Source organism: Rhagoletis pomonella, unplaced genomic scaffold (assembly GCF_013731165.1).
Source record: "Rhagoletis pomonella isolate Grant_MI unplaced genomic scaffold, Rhpom_1.0 Rhpom_scaffold_00008, whole genome shotgun sequence".
Classification (NCBI taxonomy): domain Eukaryota; kingdom Metazoa; phylum Arthropoda; class Insecta; order Diptera; family Tephritidae; genus Rhagoletis; species Rhagoletis pomonella.
In genome coordinates, this window is record NW_023458562.1 from 44,261,817 (window position 1) to 44,281,934 (window position 20,118).

Below are 20,118 nucleotides of genomic sequence, written 5' to 3' on the forward strand. Positions count from 1 at the left end.
AAGCTTCTTAAGATCCCAGAATAGATACAGGTACATAAAAAGCTCTTAAACTTTAAGGAAAGCAATATTGCTGTAGTTTACTTTAATTCTGCAAAGTAGCGACATAAATGAAATGCCTAAAGGGTAGTTATTCGCGATACCTAAATTACATTTCATCAATCGTGAATTTCAAGAGTGTAAAAGCTCCTAGGCTTTCATCGAAAGCTTTTAAAGTAAAATGTATATTTTTCATACAAATGTTAAATAATGTACAATTAAAAAAATACCAAGTAAAATGTTAGAATAAATTGTTAAAAAATTGCAGTAAAAAGCTTTTAGGAAATGATTTTTTCAATAAAAAGCTTTAAATAAAGCAAAGCTTTTTGTAAAAAAAGCTAAACGGCGGTATTAACACTTATCTTTTTAGTTTTATAAAAGCCATTTATAAATTGTAGTAAAATGTATTTGATTCAGTATTCATGTATTTGGTTAAAGGTGGTTATGTTATGTAGGTGTTTTTGTTTTAGATATATTCATGAATATATGTATGAGTTTTAAGTTAGAAGTGAGTGCTTGACAAGTCAGTAATTGCACAATGAATTGAATTAATAGTAATAAAGCTTAAAAGCTGCATAAATGGCGTGTGCTGAGCTTAAAAGCTAACTTATGCTTAACCTATCAATTTTTCGTATCTTTAAGCTTTGAAAAAATAAAATAAATACATAAGCATAAGTATAAATAGTAAACATATTTAAAAATCGTAGTGTGTGTATATAGTTGTAAATGTGTTAAAATATTTAGAGAAAAGAAAAATTATAATTTAAAAATCTTGCGATTCTTTAAACTGTGTTTTTTTGTTAAAAAAATTCACGTAATTTATTTCGAATGTATAAAAAAAAATAAACGAAATTATTTTCTGATACAACAAAATCCTGTATTTGGCCAGGTTATATGCCTTTAAGTCGCAGTTATCTCACTTGGCTGTTTAGTCTGTTGAGCCAATTTATTTTATAAATACCAATTTGCTTGCCGATTGTTGCATTAATCACACATTCATATTTTTCAGAGGTGTTGAAAAAATACCTACAATATATTCAAGGTAATATAAATTAATATAAAACAAATTGAAATATTTAAGTAAAGCATAACGTGAGCATAAAAAATGTATAAGAATAGTAATTTTTGCATATAGATACATAACATAAAAAAAATGAATTTTCATATTAAAAAAATTAAAAAAGTTTATATGTCAACTTAAAAAAAAATGTTTCTTAAGTAAAATAAATTAACTACCAAAATATTTGGCAATTTTTTCGTAATAATTTTTCTTGATGAGCAATAATTATTTTGAACAAATTTGCTGTGATTTTCGCGATGAAAGGGTTTTCTGCATTGGTTTTGTTTCGGATTTTTTTCAAGTGTTTTTTTTTTTTTTTGCTGCCAATTTCATGTGGTTGGCCATATATCTGTGGTGCCTTTTTAGTTTTCTTTCGCTGAATACCTACCGATGCATCGTTGCAGCTAAAATAATTCTCGTAGTTTATTAAATAAAAAACGCAGAAAAAAGTGAAACATTTCTTTAATTATTACTTAACTACTTTGAAAATATTTTACAGAAAATTTTGTACTTCTTGGGTTTTGTTTGAGTTTTTTCTTTTCTGTGTAAAAGTTAAAAAAAACATATATTTATAGTCTTATTTTATTACTTATAATGATAATTGTTGAGTTTTAGTAACCTTAAAAAACGGTGTTGCATCTTAAGTGAATTTTGTAGCAACATTGAAAATATTTTTATTTTTTTTAGTTGGTCTTGTTTCGATTGGAATTTTTGCTCCTATATTACTTAAATAAATTAACAGTTGATTTTAGGGCGGAAATATGATATTTATTAGGTATATTTATGGTTTTTTCAAATATTTTTTTTTTTCAGAATTGGGCAATAGAAATTTACTATTTAATTTCAATTGCTTTAAAATGCTATATTTTTTCGCAAAACTTCTTGATTTTATAGGTTTTTTCTTATTTGAGAAACCTTAGCCTTGCTTAATTTGAAATTTTGTTTAAAAAGAGTAGGTTAGTATAAGGCTTGTGATATTTCTACACCTGGCTTGTTATTTAGATATTTCGTTAATTTTTAGATTTTGGTTCATGTTTAGTTTTTATGTATGAGAATTGTTCACAATCTATTCGCCATTTCCCCAAATTATTTATAAAAAATATGTATGGTTAATACTACAACCAAAACAAAAAATAGAATTCCTAAAGCTTGATCAAAAGTGAAGAAAACCAATACATTTGCATCTTTCTAATCAGGTTTTGGAATTTTTTGGGCAGGCAGTTTTGTCGCCCATTAAATTTTAGTTTAATAAATAGTCAGTTTGAAGTAACTATAGTTTTCTATTGATTTATTGTGTTGTGTACGTACGTCGGAATTTTCATGCTCTCACCACCTAGGATTGTTCTATACGGAAAAAAACTATGCCCCTGTTTTTTTATTTTGATATCAAATAATAGCTTTTCATGTATTTTAAATTGGCGATAATTATTTTTTTTCGTTGAAATGTAGTATACCATAGTAGAGTTCTTGAAAATCAATAATTTTCTTTTAGGAAAAATCTTTTACTCCTCAGGAGTAATAATACCTAATCGTTAATTTTACCATTTTTTAATACTAGCGATTTTTTATGACCCCTATTTGCATTTTTGGGGGTAAATAATAAGTGTTTGTGCGCAGTTTTTTTTTAAGTAGTTTTAGTTTTAAATAAATTTTTCTGTAAGTTTATTTTCAATTTAAATTGCATTTTATTGTTCATTATCTCCTGTTTGGGCAGACTTAATTTTTTTCTTTTCCCAAAAATAAAACTTTTCGTAAAAATTGTAGCTTTTTCAAAATTGAATTTTTTTTTTGCCCGTATAGAGCCTTATATTTAAAAGAATTTTTCTTTAACTGCCGGTTTCACGAAAGCAATTTAAGTAAAAAAATATTTTTTTTACCGCGAAAATTAAAACTTTTCCAAAAATTAAAACTTTTCCAAAATTGCATCTTTTTATGCCCATACATAGTTTTATATTCAAAGGAATTCTCCTATATTTGCCGGTTTCACGAAAGCAGTTTAAGTGAACAATGTTTTTTCTATTTACGACAACTACTTTTTGTTGAAATTGGTAAGTCCACTTTTGACCATCTACACTTAAAACTTTTTTTCCAAATGTAACAAATTTTTTTTTGTATTTTTTTTAAATGTTCATTATCTTCTTTTAGGGGAGACTTAAATTTTTTAGATAAATTTCTAAATATTTTTTAAAAAATGTTAATTTTTTGATTTCATGTAATAACTTAAGGCAAACATACTTTTCAATTGAAATTAATTTTTCTCTAAATTTATTTCCAATTTAAACTATTTTTTTTTTATCATTCTTCTGTTTGGGGTGACTTAATTTTTTTTAGAAAATTTTCCAAAAAAATTTAATTTTTTTCCAAACATAGCTTTAAATTTAAGTTTATCTTTCGCATGATTTCTGAAATACCGCAACTACTTTTTGTTGAAATTGGAAAGTCCACTTTTTAACCATCGTACAATTTTTTTTGACACAGCAAATTTTTTTTTCAAAATGTAACTAAGTTTTTGGGGTAATTTTTTTAGGGGAGACTTAAATTTTGCAGACAATTTTCTAAACATTTAAAAAAAAATGTTAATTTCATGTAATAACTAAATTTAAGGCAAACATAGATTTTAGCTTAAATAAATTTTTCTCTCAGTTTATTTCCAATTTAAACTACTTTTTCATTATTCATTATCTTCTTTTAGGGGTGACGTATTTTTTTTGTTTAAGAAAATTTTCGCTATAATACAAATTTTCTAAAAGAGTTAATTTTTTTCCCAAAGATAGCTTTAAATTTAGCTTTGTCTTTCGCATAATTTCCGAAATACCGCTACTACTTTTTCGCGAAATTGATTGGTAGTTTAATTATCGTAAACCTATAACCATTGTCAAAATGTACTTATTTTTATTTTGAAGGTGTTAGCAGTTTTGTAGACGGTTTTTCCAGTAGTATGGTTTTCAAGTTAAGTTTGTTTTTTTAAGAAGTCTGTTTAGAATTTTCTTTAACAGGTCTTTTGAGATTTATAGATTTAACAATAATTATAATTTAAGCGGCGGCTTCATTAATCATCTAGCCTTATAAAGTATGTATATAAACTGAAGTCGTATAGTACTGATCGTAAAATTTTCTTTAAAATATTTTGCTGTAATATTTTTTTGGCATATTTTTTTTGAAGCTGTATTTTATAAAATTTTCTAGTATAATCTCTCTTTAAAATCGCAGAGCACACTTTTTATTAACAAGATGTATCTTAAATTAAGGCCTTCTTATCTCTAACGAAATAAGTGCTGCCAAACTTCCTTTCGCAGTAGCAGAAAATGGAAAGTGTGAACGCCGAGGACCCTGCAGGTCAACTCAGTTTTTGCACTTAATCCTTTTAACACTGCAATTTATAGCGCATTCATTTACGTCGCCCACCGGCTACGCGGCGCAACACAGCAGCACGTCAACCTAATGGTGTGTGTGTGTATGCAACTTTATTAATGCGCCTTAGTCACCATGGCATATTTATGGGAGATTCAAAAAGAAAAACAAATAGAAATGACTTAGCATACTTATAGGCGCACTTAAGCTAAGCGCACAAAATTCGACTGACCGCCATGTGCTAGTACGTACTCGCAATCTGAAATTGGTGCCTTGTGTGAGAAAGTAATTTTCATGTAGTACCATCTTAAAGCCTGCGTTTTTGCGTGTATTTGCGGGTGTATGTGTGTATGTGCGTGTAGCTCTACCCAGCTCGTTACTTTTGTGTTAATTTGCATTTAAATAGCATTACAGCGTTAACCCAACTGAACTGTACGCTCAGTAGTATTACGCTGCCATGCCCGCGCGCCCTGAAGTATGTTATGTGCGTATTAATTTCGTTGTATGTGCGCTTGTATGCCTTCGAGCGCGTTGTAGTGAATTTTTCCAGCCGCATCAGTTTTGCTAATATCTCGCACGCATATTCGTTTAAATGTTTCACCCCAAACAGGCTGCAACAAGCAAACGCGATTGCTTATTCGTTTTTGCTTTTTATTATTTATGTGTTTTTACGCTTTAGGCGTCGGAAATTTGAGCCTTTTTGGTTAATTTTCCGCTTGCGGCGTTGAGCCGTCATCTAAGCCATCCTCACTCAAGATTGTCAGCAGCAGCACCTCCATTCCGCGCTCGTTAATTCAATTTGGTTGATTTGCGCGGCTGTTTGTGTGTGACCTTATTCCTTTATAGGTGATTTGGGGCGCTAGAAACGTAAATCGCGTTCGGCGGATATGAGAGGTGATTTTTTTCTGCATTGCCGCACCGCAAAATTTAGGCAAACATGAATTTCCATGAAATTATTTTGTTCCGGATTTTTTCGTGTGGTATTTATTTAATTTTTCTGCATAGTTGAATTGCATTTGGGTCACTTCCGCAGGCAGCTAAGGGCACTTTAGAACCGTTGTAATTGTTATTTAATGGTCGTATATATTAGTTTTGTCTGAAATACTTTTTAATTCTTGGCTGTGGCCGCATGTAACTAACTAACAATCTGATTCCATTGATCTGAACACTAGCAGCTCTCTGGGAAGAATGTAACAACAGCTAGAGAGCTAGGTTATTGAGATGCACAGTTGTCTTTGGAATACTTGAAATCTAAGACCACTGCAATCTTCAAGTGGGGTTGATTTTTCTTTATAGTTCACCTTTTCCTGAATATGTTGCTATAACTTACGTTATTTACATTCATTATAAAGTCGAAATTTTCATAAACTACGTGCCATTTTCGTAGCACGCTATAAACATTATGGTAACTTTAAGAGGTTCAGAAATATATTACTTGTATTATAAAAGTGTTTTTTTTAATAAAATACCTGTTTGCGGCCAACTTTAAAATTCTGCTATAAAAAATTATAGCAACTATAAGAGGATTAAAAAATGTTTACTACACCGTAAAAGTTATGATTTTTATAAACCACTTTTTGGCGGACTATTTTGCCATTTGCTATAAAAATTATAGGAACTATGAAAACATCAAATACTCTCTCTGAGCACATATTTGTTATTTCTAAAAGTGGTTTTTTTCTCTTGGGTCTAAAAAGCTTGTTTTACCAAGAATATTAATAGCCATAAAAATTATAGGAACAACCAAAGTTGTTAAAAATATCTACGCCAGGCTTGCAAGCCTCAAAGTGCTTGCATTGTGTCTAAGCAGTAAATAATCACTTTGAATGTGCTACTCGAATTATAGCAACTCTGAAGAAAAAGTTCCTAGTTAATGTCTCAATTGTCACAAATACCTTTGCTTTCTCTAGAAACTTTAGAGAGCCTAAAATTTATTTATTTTCCCAACAAAATAGTTTTGGCATTTACCATCAACTTAAGTAAGCGGCTTGTAAATGATTTAATTTATACTGACTAAAAAGTGTTCATACATGTCCAGGCTGCGAGCCAAAAAAGGTGCTGTATTTTTTTTTAATCTCTGTTTGAGTTTGCTATAAAATTATATGAACTTAGTAGTGGATTTAATTTGATTTCTCAGTTGCAGCCCACAATTTCGCAATTAAAAATTAGTTTTATAAGTAGTACGAAAAGTTTGCCATAATATTATGGCAACTCAAAAGATAGGCGAGAAGTGTCTCAAATTAACTATAGAGACTAAACGAAGAATTATGGCAGCATTTCAGTAGGTGTTGACGTTTTTGAAGTTAGTGTTAAAATTATGGCTACTTTTAGTTCTACATATAGTAATTAATACGAAAACTTAACTCATATACGAAAATTGAGAACAAAAAATATTTAAGGAACTAACTTAATGCTGTGTATTTGACAAAATTTCTCTAAAAAATACAAGCTAAGAATATTTTATAGGAATCAATCAAAGTTTTCTATTTTTAATAGCTACAGTTCCGTTAATTCATCTAGTACCTAGAACGTTTCTTATAGGATCTAATAACGATTAACATGAGTTCAATAATAAATTTACGCTTTCTCTATTTCTATATTTATAAATTGATTTGAATGCATAATATTTCTGAGAAAAGTCTATCGAAAAATTTAGAATAATATTTTACTTTACTAAATATTCTGAAATAATTCTTCAAACCATAATAATTAGCGCCAGACTAAAATGAGTGTTTGTTGTAAGTAAAATTTGTTTGTCCATATATACAATATTTGGCATAAATAATGTATTCTAAAAATGAGTTTGCTAAATCGAAATGAAAATTAAGGAAAGTCAAATGAGCGAAGCCCACTGTAGGGCAGCGTTGCATCGGGGGAATGTAAGCATATAGGCGTATGGACATAGATACATACACAGAGAGATATGCAGGGGTAGAAAATTTATAGATTTTTTGAACATTTCAAATTAATATTTTTGAAAGTATAACAATAAAAGAAATATTAAATTATGAAACTAAACTAACAGTAGGGTTAATAATTTTGAATAGGTTTCGAAAGAATTTTTGTATTTTTTTCTGGGGGATTTTGTTGCATGGCTAGTTGATATTTAGCTTAAAAAAAATGAATTCAGTAAAATATTGATTTTTTATGTGAGCTTACAGTTTAAAATAATTATATACCAAACAAGTTGGAGTACAAATTTTACTACTATTTTATTTAAAATACAACAAAGCAGCAAGGTGTCAAAATGTTTAAAGTAAAAACTAATAAAAACATACATAGAGGAAAAAGCTAAGCATAATTAACAAGGCCAAAAATTAAAATGAAAAGGTGCAAAAAATATTTCAAGCTATATATTTGCAAAATTTATGCCAGAAAAGCAATGCCAAGCTGTGTAAAGATTTGATATCATTTTCTATATTCGTATAAATGCCTAGGGTTTATTCACAGCGAAAAAGTTAAGCTGTAAAATTTCGTATCTGCCAACTTATTTTTTTTTCGTAGTGAATATAAAGATAAATATTTGAAGATAAAATCTTAAATGAAACGTTGACTTCAGTGTTACATAAAGATGCCTACTTATTTTATTCTAACTAATAATTATTTTAGGTTTTAAGTTTTGGACTTTACTTTTACTTTTTCTAGATAATTCGCTTTTCACAATATTTAATTTGCTTTAGAATTATGGCAGAACTTAGAATTTGGCAGTAGCGTGCAGCACGTACTTATAAATTAATTTGGAAATTGTATCTTTTTACAAACATACCCCAAATAAATTCAGAAGTTGTTATAAATAGAGCTAAACACTCTTAAAAGCTAATTAAATCAACGATAGGCACAACCAAATGCATTTCCAACTGATTTCACACATTTTTATTTTGCTATAAAATTATAGCAAAATTTTGAAGTTGCTATAAATATCATTTCTATTTAAAGATAGAATGAAAAAATCTGACTATTTTAAAGAAATCTGATTTTTATTTTGCTATAAAATTTTAGCAATTTTTTACTTTGCTATAAAACAAAAGCAACGCCAGAAATTGGTATTAAAAGTTCTACAATTCATTGTTTGCTTTTGTGGTGAGTAAAATTTAAGATAACATAAAATTATAGCATAACTTAACTAACATAACTACAGCATAGCCTAAAATGGAGTCTAAATAAATTTATGAAGAAATTTAATTTAACAGTTAATAAAGTTTACATAAAGACATAAAAATTAAGCTAGTTAATCTAGCAACTACCAAATATAATAGTGATTAATTTCTAACTCATCCTTACTTTGCTTTAAAATCTCGCCATCACGACTATTACATAACTCTGTCTTGTTTTTCTAACTTAAGTCTAAATAATGTGAAATTACAGCAAACTTGAAATGCGGAAATATGGTTTAGAATGTATTTACGAGCAAACTGAACAGTTTGATTTTTTCGACCCGCCGTCTTAAAACTGCCTTAAAAAATATTTCTTAAGTCACCCAAGGGCTACTGAGTAAAATTATAGCTAATTTCACCCACTCTTTACTTTACTATAAAATTATGGCAACACTGGAGATGAGTCTTAATGTCACGATAATCTCGAAATTCTCTTGTAAAAAGTAATGCGGAATTATAGCATGATTAAAAATGTGAAAACAGGAAATTTTTCAATAGCACGAACTCAGCTTTTAAAGCTGCAATACAATTTTAAAATTAAATAAACTCAAGTCAGGATACTGAATAGATTTATAGTTAATTTTCTAAACTTTTCTACTTTGCTATAAAATTATGGCAACATGACAAATCGGTCTTAAAGTCAAGCTAATTACTATATTATCTTTTATACTAACAGAAGTTAAAAATGATGTGATTATATGCTGCTATAATATGAAAATAACTACCAGGGTCTGTATTTGTAATTGTATATTTATTTACGTTTTGAATTGTTATTAAAATATAGCAGGCTTATTTAGAGTTAAAGAAATTTTTGAAATTAAAATTTTAATTAAGGTTGCTATAAAATGATATCATCACTTTTTAGAGCGCGCCGAAGATATTTTGGGGAATGTGCAATACAATTTGTATACATTTGTCGTTAATCGATTTAAAAAATGTGCAACTCAGGTCAGACTTTCAACTGTAGTTGTATTATAGCAATAACGAATATCCAAAGAAATATATCTACGACGAAATGGCGTAAATTTTGTGGCTTAGATTTAAAGTAGATCTACGGAGATTTAATATTTATAACAAAAAGTGTGCTATAATTTTATAGCTCACCTACTTTATAATTTGGTCAATTATATAGCAACAAACAAAAATAATTTCTTACTTAGTATTTACATAAATATTTTTTTTTTGTTTCGCTAAGCTAAATTCATTTTAAATATTTTTTATGCATGATTTTCCCTTGCTGATTTTTAAACAAAGCATTCACTTTTATGTATATCCTCTAAATCTGCACGCTAACGCCAAAAACAAAGCTTTCTGCCTCTGCCTCTTTTCTAGTCTTACCCACTCCACGGGACAAAATGACAAAATGTATTTAGTCGTTAAGTTCAATGTTCTACACCCTAAGCATTTTCTCTGGTTTTTGTAGTCGTTGTTGTTAGTGTCATTATTATCGCTATTTGTTGCTTTTGTTGGCATTTCATGTCGCTTTGCGGCGTGAAAGCGGAAATCCCTGCAGCATGTCACCTGATCACGCACACATACCGCAAAAGCATACTTTCGGGCGTTGGAGAGCAGTGAGACGCTTTGGCATCGAACTGCAGAGTTTCAAATTACTATAGAAAGCATATTTATTGCCATTTCTTCAAATCGCATCGTGCGCGCATATTTGCTTTTCACATGTTCGTGTGTGTGTATGAGTGCGTATGGAACTGTGTTGGAAATTGCCTAAAATGCTGCAATGATTTTTCATTCGCATACGCGCGCATATTACGCGGCAATTATGTGTGGCATATAAATTCCAACCGAAGCAATTAAGCGAATTGGTATTAAGTATTTGCGCCAGCATGGCGTAAACAGCCGTCCGCATTATACATACTCGTATGAGTCATGTGGTTTTATGTATGCGTTGGGTGCGTCGTTCGGCGACGACGTAAATGTGTTGTAATAAATGGTAATTTACCAAAAACGAATATCAACATTCATTGCCTGTGTAAAGTGGCGACAGCGAGCATACATGCATGCTCTATAAATACAACAACAACAGACAAACTACCAACAAATACATACAGTGACTTAAAAAGCGTTCACTTGGTATTTTTTCATTATGTATTCGCAAGTTTGCATTTTTGTGTTAATTTTTTATAAAAGTATTGTTAATGCTTAAACCAAAACCATATACTAAATACACATAAACAAAAGTTATAAAAAAATATAAAAAGTTTTATAAACTTTTCAAAATTTTTATTCTGAATTTTTAGAAAAATTAATTCCATTTATATTAATATTTCAATTTTTTTCTACAAAATATAGAAAAATTCAAAATTTTTATTAAAACTTTCGATTTTTTAACCTGAAATTTAGAAAATTATTGTGTACGCAATTTCATAACTCACAAAGTTAAAGTGTAAGTTTCAAGCGGTTCAAAGTTCGTTTAGATCTTTTACTATTTTTCCACCGACGGTCTTTCGCGGGTATTCCATGTTTATTTGATTTTTTTTTGCTAACACCCTTGCGTATATAAGCTTGTCAGCAATTTTTTTTTTTAATCAAAACGTTCAGTTTTTTTTTTTGAATTTTGTACAAAATGTGAAATTTTGATTTATATGGCTTTGGTTATAGCATAACCAATAGTTTTATAACAGTTAACAAAAAAAAAAAATTTGTTTTCAGAAATATTTTGCGAATATAAAAAAAGTCGTCATGTGAATGCTTGTTTGAGTCAGTGTATATGCAGATGTATGCTCCTGTGAGCATATGCACATGTATATGTGCGTATATGTACGTGTATACAGCCACGTAATTACATTATACAAATTTACGCCGCATACTCTATGCCATTGCGCCTGAATTTATCCTATATTTATATACCTTTTGTAAAAAGTTGCACGAAACTTTATTTTGATTGTCGACAAAATGGAGGAAGCTACAGCGCCAAGCGATGATATCTGCATACATATTAAAGTATATTCAGACTGCACGAACTACATACATTGATACTAACTACATACATAAATGTATGTATGTATGGCTGTATATTTTCGTTGGCATCATAATTGCTGCTATTAATACGATTAATGCAGTTCAATTAATGTAAGCGATAGTTGAAATTTTATACTTCACACATACTTATGTACATAAGCCAAATGCTTATAGGCTTACTAGAGATGGGTACGAGATACCGGAACCCGAGCACACTCGGAATTGATTTTTAAACGGCGGGGATGGGCGGAATCGAGAAGGCATGATAGAACAAAAAAAATTCTATCCCCAACCCGCACCCCTCAAATACCTTATAAGAAATTAGCCTTTTTAATTTTATATTGAGACAGAGGCGAACGGCAAGGCAAAACAAGTTAACCAGAAGATGTCACATCGTTAAGTATGACGAAAATAAAATATTCGAGGATAAGATATTCAAAGCTTATTATTTAAAATTAAATTGAAAGCCATGAGAATTTTATTTTGTGATACATATCGGGACCTAAAAAATGAATGTCGAGATGTGCGGGATCGGGATTGAATATTTAATCCCGAGCCCATTGCTGATGCGTACCTATTTAAAGGTATCTCTGTTTAAATACATTTCTGATATATGTATATGAACTAGTGTGAATCCCAATATCTATACTCAGTAATGTGTATATTTGTGTGTTTGTTTGGTGTGTTATGCAAATATATATCGTGTTTAGCCGCATTGCATAATTTATAGCATAATTTTTGGCGTTAGCGCGCAATATTTTGCAAATTAGCCGCGTGATTATTATGCATGTACTATATCACTCTCAAACATTTTTTGATTATTTTTTTCGAAATATTTAAAATGAAGATATCGTTTTCAGTAAGGGTATTCACTATCTAGGGCAAGTTAAATTGGGTAAGCTATACCTTTACAGTTAACAAATGCGTAGTATACCTTTTAAATGATAACTAATAACTATTTTTCTTAATGCACAGTTTTTTCTCAGTTTTGATTAATTTCCTTGTTTTTGCTTCGCAAATAATTGTGGCTTCAGCAAGGTATTTGCTATAAATATTGTATCAAGTTTTTCTGACCAAATTTCTCCTTTTTAGCTATCCGCACTTTGTAAGAGCCAACCGTTATTGTGTTTTAAGATTTTTTGCTTGCCACAAAAAGTATGACAAACTTTTTTCAGGACGAACTCTTTTGCGCTTAATTTAAAAATCGCATTATCCCGATGTTTAGAACGATTTCCTCGTTAAGCAATTAGAGCAAACTTTTCCCGTAATCGTTTTCAATGCTGATGTAAAACAAAAAGTAAATTACAATTAGCTGAGTACGATTGCCTCTACATTAAAATAATTTTTTATAGTTTTTATGCAACGTCAAAATTATAGCAAGTTCGTAAACTGGTATTGACACCAAAAATTGATTATCTTAATTTAGTAGTTATTGACTTTACTGTTGCTATGGTAATGAAAACAGCCTTTACAATAATGCTACGAAAATTATAGCAAATTTTTATGACACCTTCTTATGGTTTTGTATATTGTGGTTTTTGGGATTCGCAATAATCTTATTAGTTTGCCATAAAGTTATGGAAACTTTTTTATAGCAAAGTTTTTTAAAGTTAAAAGTATGTACTATTACTTTCTTAAATTTTTTAATTTTGGTTCTATAAACTTTGGTTTACTATAGAAATTAATTTCATAAAGATTATGGCGAATTCTATAGCGTCCAACAGAAATATAAAGTTTTTAACCATCTTATATTGTTTTTTTTTTGTTTGTTAAATATAGTTTTTTTTTTAATAATAAGGTGCTGTAGACATTTTTACTTACTATAAAAATTATAGCAAACTTTTTATAGGAGCTATTTTTGAGCAATCAAGAAAACCAATGCTTTTCTTTATTTTAAAAGTTAGTTGCTATAACGTTTCATTTGGTATAATAGTTATATAAAATTTTTTTAAGAATTATGTGTTGCTTTGAATTTTTAATATTTTCTTTAACTTTTCGTTTGCTATAGAAACTTTATCAAACTTTGATAACCATAAATATTTTATTAATGATATCTAAGGCTTATAGAATTTTGCACCGAGTTAGACTTAGAGATACATATGTAGTCTATGTACAAAATTTGCGTCTTCATTTTATTGAAAGTCGCCGAAATAAGTAGCTACCGCTCAAGTTTCATATAGTGAATACCCCTACGCCCATAAATATTTACTAGGCCGGTGCTATTAAAATACACGTGCATGTTTAATAACCCAAATATTTACTTTTTTTGTAGAGTGTTAATTACTTTAAATGCATGCAAAATTTTTAAAGCGATTTTCGAATGGCTTTAGAAAAAGTCAATATTTAATACGATTTCGGCAAAATTTAAGAGTTTCTTGCTATGTATAGATTATTAAGCAAATTGCTCATAATTTCTTAAAGAGGCTCCATTCAAGTCTATAGATATTATAATCTAGTTATTTATGTTGCACTAACTAAATTACAAAAAATACTAGTTTTAGTTTAAAGAGCTATTCTACCTATATATCTATCTATTTATTAATATTAAAGCTACACGTTTTCTTATAAATACTTTAAATTGCTTGAAGCCTAGTATTTCTGTTCTTTTGTATGGACAATTTTTTTGGTTAAAAAGTATTATTTATTCAACAACAAAATATTTGCAATTAAAGTTGAACTTAAATACAATAGCAGCCAGGCTTAATAATCGTATTAAGAAAAAATATAATAAATGTGTTAAGCGGCAAAAATATAAAAAGAAATAAAAAATTAAGCTATGTAAAATTTAGGGAACATTCTATTAAAACGTAAACTGAAAAACGAGTCGCTATTAATAAAAATGTATTAGATTTTTACATAATATAGTTTTGCTTTGTAATAAGTTTAAAACTTTGATTGATGTGTTAAGCATGTACTGGTAAGAGCACAACAAAAACTTATTTAATAAGAAATAAAAAGTAATAAAAATTAGCTGGCCATTGCATGCAGTGTGGTTGTTGAGCGGATTTTGAATGTTGCAAAGCGCTCAAAGTTGGCTCTATATTCCGAAATAAACTAGATGAAAAAAGAAAATGCTTTTTCGATTTGCCATAAAAAATTATAGCGACTTATAAAAGCTGCATACACTTAAATGCACGCATATCTGATTGTGTGTTTCAGAAGTAACTTTATGCAAAGTACCTGTAGTTATTTATTTGCTATAAAATTATAGCTACTTTCCTATAAATAATTTTAACAAACCTCCCGAAAATTGCTCTCCTACGTTACATATACTAATTTACTAACTAGTTGCTATTACTAATTTAGTTACTATAAAAAATTATAGGAAGTTTTTGTGGAAAAAAAACCCAATAGTCGTTTGAAATTCGTTAGAAAAACAAACAGGCTGCATTTTTCTCTCAGTTCTATTGCTTATGAATATTATAGCAAGTTTATGGCAAAGGGAAATTTGTAGTTTTGAACGTAATTTTAACAAAAAAATATCAATTCCTTTTTAGTGGAGAGTTTACGTGCCGTGCCATTAAGGATTGTAGCAATTTTATAGCAACTTTTGTTTGCCAAACTCTATCACTTGCAACAACCACACTTTTGCAAATTGCAGTTTTATTTTAGCATACAAACTTTGGCTCATTCATATTTAATTTACTGTTTGGCTAGATACACAATAATATTTAGTACAAAATAAAAAATAAACAAAATTTTTGTGTTATTCTTCTTGAAATTAAATTAAAATAATTGATAACATTATTGAAAAATTTGTAAGAACAATTTAGCCATACCGCAGTAGCGACAGCAGTGGCGCGCGTTTGCGCCGCTTTTAATTGTGCCTGCAGGTGCAAAGGGGGATGAAAGTAGCGGCATGGTTCGCGCGTGCATCTGCCCTTCACAGCATCCATGCACACCGTGATCGAGCCGTCATCATGCCGGGCGACGCTATCCTGCGGATGCGCAAAACGACACTCCGATTCGGCGCGCTTACAGGCGCCGCGCAAAAATTCACGGCAAACCTACAAAAAGCGGATCGAATTTTCGAATTTTCGCGTTTTTTGATTTTTCATTTCATGTGCATTTTTTTGTCCAGTTGACGAAGTTGTTGTAGCGCGTTTTTTAATTTCCAAATAAGAATTTTGTTTTGCATAGCCCATTTTCATATGGATTTTCATTGCATATGCGTAGGCGTTGGCGCATCATTTTTTTTGGCAAGTCGATGGATAGATACATAGATAGATTGGTTGGTTGGTGTCGTTGGCAGCGGTGTATAGTTTGTCGTAGTTGGTGGCGTGTGGTTGCATCAGCGGTGGTAGGCAGCGGCGTTGGCGGCAGCACAGGCAGAGGCAGCAATTGGGCAGTATGGCCAGCAGTTGGTAGCAGTTGCAGTTGCGTATGCAATTTATTGCAATAGTTGTTGCAGTTGTTGTAGCGGGTGTTGTTGTTGTTTGATTTTTGGTGGTGGTGTTGGTGGTGGTAATAATTTTGTAGGTGTCGGTGTAGTCGAAATTGTTGGTGGCGATTGTGGTTGTGTTGGTGTTGGTTGTTGATTTTAAATTTTTTTTTATTTTTTTTTTGTTGGTGGTTGGGAGGAAATAATGGAAGGAAATAAATTTTGTTCAGTATAATTTCAGGCACTTTAAGAAATTATAAATTTTTGTATTAGATTTGCTTTCAAACGCAGCGGTTATTTTGTGAGTAAAAATTTGTCTTCAAATTTGCATGCCAACAGTACGTATTACGATTTTTGCTTTTTTGTTTTCATATTTTTTTAAATAAAAGGTTGCGGTGAGTTTTTGACAACTTCGACGGCGTGTTAAATGTTGGCGCAGCAGCAAATTGTACACGCATGGTTAGGAGTTACAGACGGATCTGCTTAGCGATTTTGGTCGGCAAGCAAATTTTTACTTTTTATTTATTTTTTTCTGCAGTTTTTGTAAACGTTAAATTCAATCACAGCGAATTAGTTGAATATCGAGGAACACAAAACAAAAGCAATACACAAAAATGCCACATAAAAAAGTGAAATGCAAAATAAATTATACATAAAAAAAGTTTGTGAAAAAAAAAGAAAAAATTTGATCTTAAATGCGCTATTTTTGCGTTAAAAATTCTTATTGCTGTACATACAGAAATTAAGACTTCAACAATTTGTAATTGTAAATTAAATTTTTCCAAAATTTTTCGAAAATGGGTTGGTTTAAGGAAAAAATTTAAATACTTAAATTTATTATTACTTAAGTTTATTTATAAAAAGCATTTTTTGCAAAATATCAAATATTTAAAATTTTTCAAATTCCATATTTTTTTTTTTTTGATAAACAAATTTTTCGTTGTCCTAGTTTTAACAAAAGTCAATTATAGAAAAATAGTCAGCACTTAATGCTTTCAATTTATTTATTTATTTTTTTAAGTACAAAAATAAAAATTAGTGTGTCAGTAATATTGTTGGAATAAAACTTATTACGTCAAAATAATAATAAGAAAATAGAGAAACATTTTAATAAAAATGATACTGAAAATTGAGTTTTTGTTTACGTTTACTTGCATATTTTCCCGAATTTTTTACCAATTTTTTTGGTTAATGAGTTTAACTACATTTTTGAAAATTTTTATAATTCAAACCCAAATAAAAAGTAATTAAAAAATCTAATTTTTTTCAATGACATATTTTTCTCAATAAATTCGACCTTAAAAAAAAAAATAACCCAAAGGGCCGTGAATAAAAATAAAATATAAAAAAATGATTCAAACAAATCTATTAAGAAAGATTCAACGAGTTACAAGGTTTCTTAACAATCTTTTTTTAATCAATTTCCAATGAAGTTCGTAAAAATGCCTTACAAGTATTAAAAATTTAATTTTTACCACATCGGATTTTTGTTCTATTTACACATAATAACATTTTGAAAAAATACATTGTAAAGAGAAGTTGAAAAAAAATGTTAAAAACGTGTTTGCTGCTGTTTCGTTTTTGTTTTTGCATAAACCATTTTGCGTTGCTGTTCGTGTGGTGTGAAAGGGAAAACGCGCGCAGAGCAAGGCATTTTAGCAAAATGAAATTTTGGGTTCACTTTTTTTTTGCAGCAAAAGAGCCCGGCGAGCGAGCGCAAGTGTTTGAGAAATAAGGAGAACTTTCCAAAAAGAAATAAGAGTTGGTTAAAAAGCAGCAGATTTCGAAATAATTTGTGAAATAAAAAAGAAATGAATAGAACGTTTCGAGATTTTGAGAAAAAAAAAATCTGGATTAATTTTTGATTGCAATAAAACAAAAAATCAACAAACAAATTTTAAGTACATACTTCAAATCATTATAATTTCGTTATGGGTATTATTATGGCGATAATATATTTCCATTATAATAATTAAAAAAAAGAACATTGCAACAAATCTGTTTTTATACAAAGTTTAAAATTTATAATTTAAATTTGGAAAAATTACGAATGTGTGATTAATTCGTTGGCTAAAACCCCTAAAATAATTTCCATTTTCACCAAAAAATATATTTTTATAAGTTATAACTTAATTATGTATTTTCATATAAAAATGTTTGTCTATGAAAAAAAAAATAAAATTTTTGTCAATAGAAAAATGTATGCATACAAAACGAAAAAAAAAATTATTTACTGTGTTGACTTTTCAAAAATATCGGATTTAAAAATAAACGAATGTTAAAACGTGAATAGAAACTCGAAGATGAAATCAAATGTCAAATTAATACTCCCCAGAATTGTTTATTTGCAATGGCTTTGGAACTTCAATACTATAAACAAGAAAAGTTGTTTTCCTACAAATGAAACTAGAGAAACTTTCACTGCGCATATCTTCAGATGTTGCTATAAAAATATAGTTACTCTAAAACCAGGTTTTTGTGCTTAAATTATGACAAACTTTATTGCTTCAAACTTCCCCAGGTAATGTGACATAATATTTGGGCTCTTTCACTTACTATAAAATTAGGCAATTCTAAAACAAGATTTTTGTGCTAAGTCATTTATTACACCTAACTTCCGAAAGAAATATGAGTATATAATATTATAGCAGCTTTGAAATTCATTGTACTCAAATATTGAGTAAAAAACTGTGTACCTTAAACACATAGAAGTTTATGACCTGTTTTTTTTTGCTAATTTTGACTTGCTATAAAATTATAGCAACCTTGCAGAAGCTTTTAACAGTCAAATTCTGAGTAAATCAATCGCTGCAAACTTGTAGTTGCAAAATTATAGAATTTGCTTATCTCTTTGACGTGCTATAAAAATTATAGCAGAGGAGTTTGTTTGCTAAAATATAAATTTTTTTTTAACTATTTAACTACGCACATTTTTTTAATAGAAATAAGAACTAAGCAACCTGTAACTTCAAAGCTTGGAATTTTGAAGCCTGAAATTCTTATTCAAATACTACTTCTAATAACTGGTATAGAAAAACTAGCTATAACAATTTATTCAAAACATAGGCCTCAAAACTATGCGTTATAAAAACTTTTTTGGAAGTTTATAGGAAATGTTAACTCAGAAATTATTTTATTATGCTAGATCTGTAAAAATCTTTAACGAAATATTGTAAGATATGGCATATAAAATTTGCTATAAAAATTCTAGCAAATTGATTTAAAACTTATGTGGCTAAAACCTGTGCCCTTTTTTAGCATAAACACAAAAATGAAGCAAAATTTCAAAAATAAGAGAGAAAAAATTAAATTTATTAAAAATAACACACACAACAGATAAGGTAGTGTTAACATAAAACATACATACAATAATACTCATGCTAATTTCGTGTTAAATAAAATACTTTAAATACTCATAAATAATTTGAAAGAAAACCCAACAGTAAAAGAACGCGCAGAACAAAAATTTAGAACACTTAACAAATAAAATATCTTAAGATATACTTAAAATTAGTGTGTAAAAAAAGTTAATTTTTGTTTGTTAATTGCTTCTCATAACGAACAAACAAAAGCAGTTAAATTATCAAAAACAAAATTATGTATTCATAGTTTTTTTGAACACTTTCTTTTCTTCTAAAAATACGAAAAAGGCATAAAATTAAGCTTGAAATACATTGAACTCACCTCCAATCGATCGGAACGTGGGATTTTCTGTTGTGCTACTTGCACCGTTTGTGGCACCACTTGACCCAATTGTGTGTGATCTGGTCCGAGTAATGCAGGCACTAAAGTTCCAGGCGCATAATATGGACTAGGGTATGGATTGGCTGGTATGCCAGTTAAGTAGGGATTTGTGGCCTGCGAATATAAGACAAGAGGCTATGAGTTTGAAGGGAAAGAAAATGGGAAGAAACAAAAAAAAGAGAAAGGGAAAAAGATGGAAATAATCATTTGGTGGAAAAATGTTGAACAAAAGAAAAAAAAAAATAAAAATTAACGAACAAAAGACAAATAGACAATTCTTTGTATGTAGAGTAGAACACGCTTTAAAGACACACTAAAGCACAATTTAAGCCACTTGGATTTCCATTGTAGGCCTTTTTTTCAGTTCACTCTCTTTTATTTAAATTAATTTAATTTATTTTAATGCGATATGACGC

The 20,118-nt window shown here is 29.3% G+C and overlaps 1 protein-coding gene across 1 annotated transcript in view; it reads right to left on the minus strand.

Moving 5' to 3' along the window:
- Window positions 1-20,118, minus strand: part of LOC118744930 (ice-structuring glycoprotein) — a gene marked incomplete in the record, with an annotated part of 581,188 nt that overhangs the window by 18,231 nt on the left and 542,839 nt on the right. Inside the window, 1 exon segment of the mRNA XM_036478369.1 lies at window positions 19,643-19,816. Within this exon segment, the coding sequence (XP_036334262.1) occupies window positions 19,643-19,816 (174 nt within the window).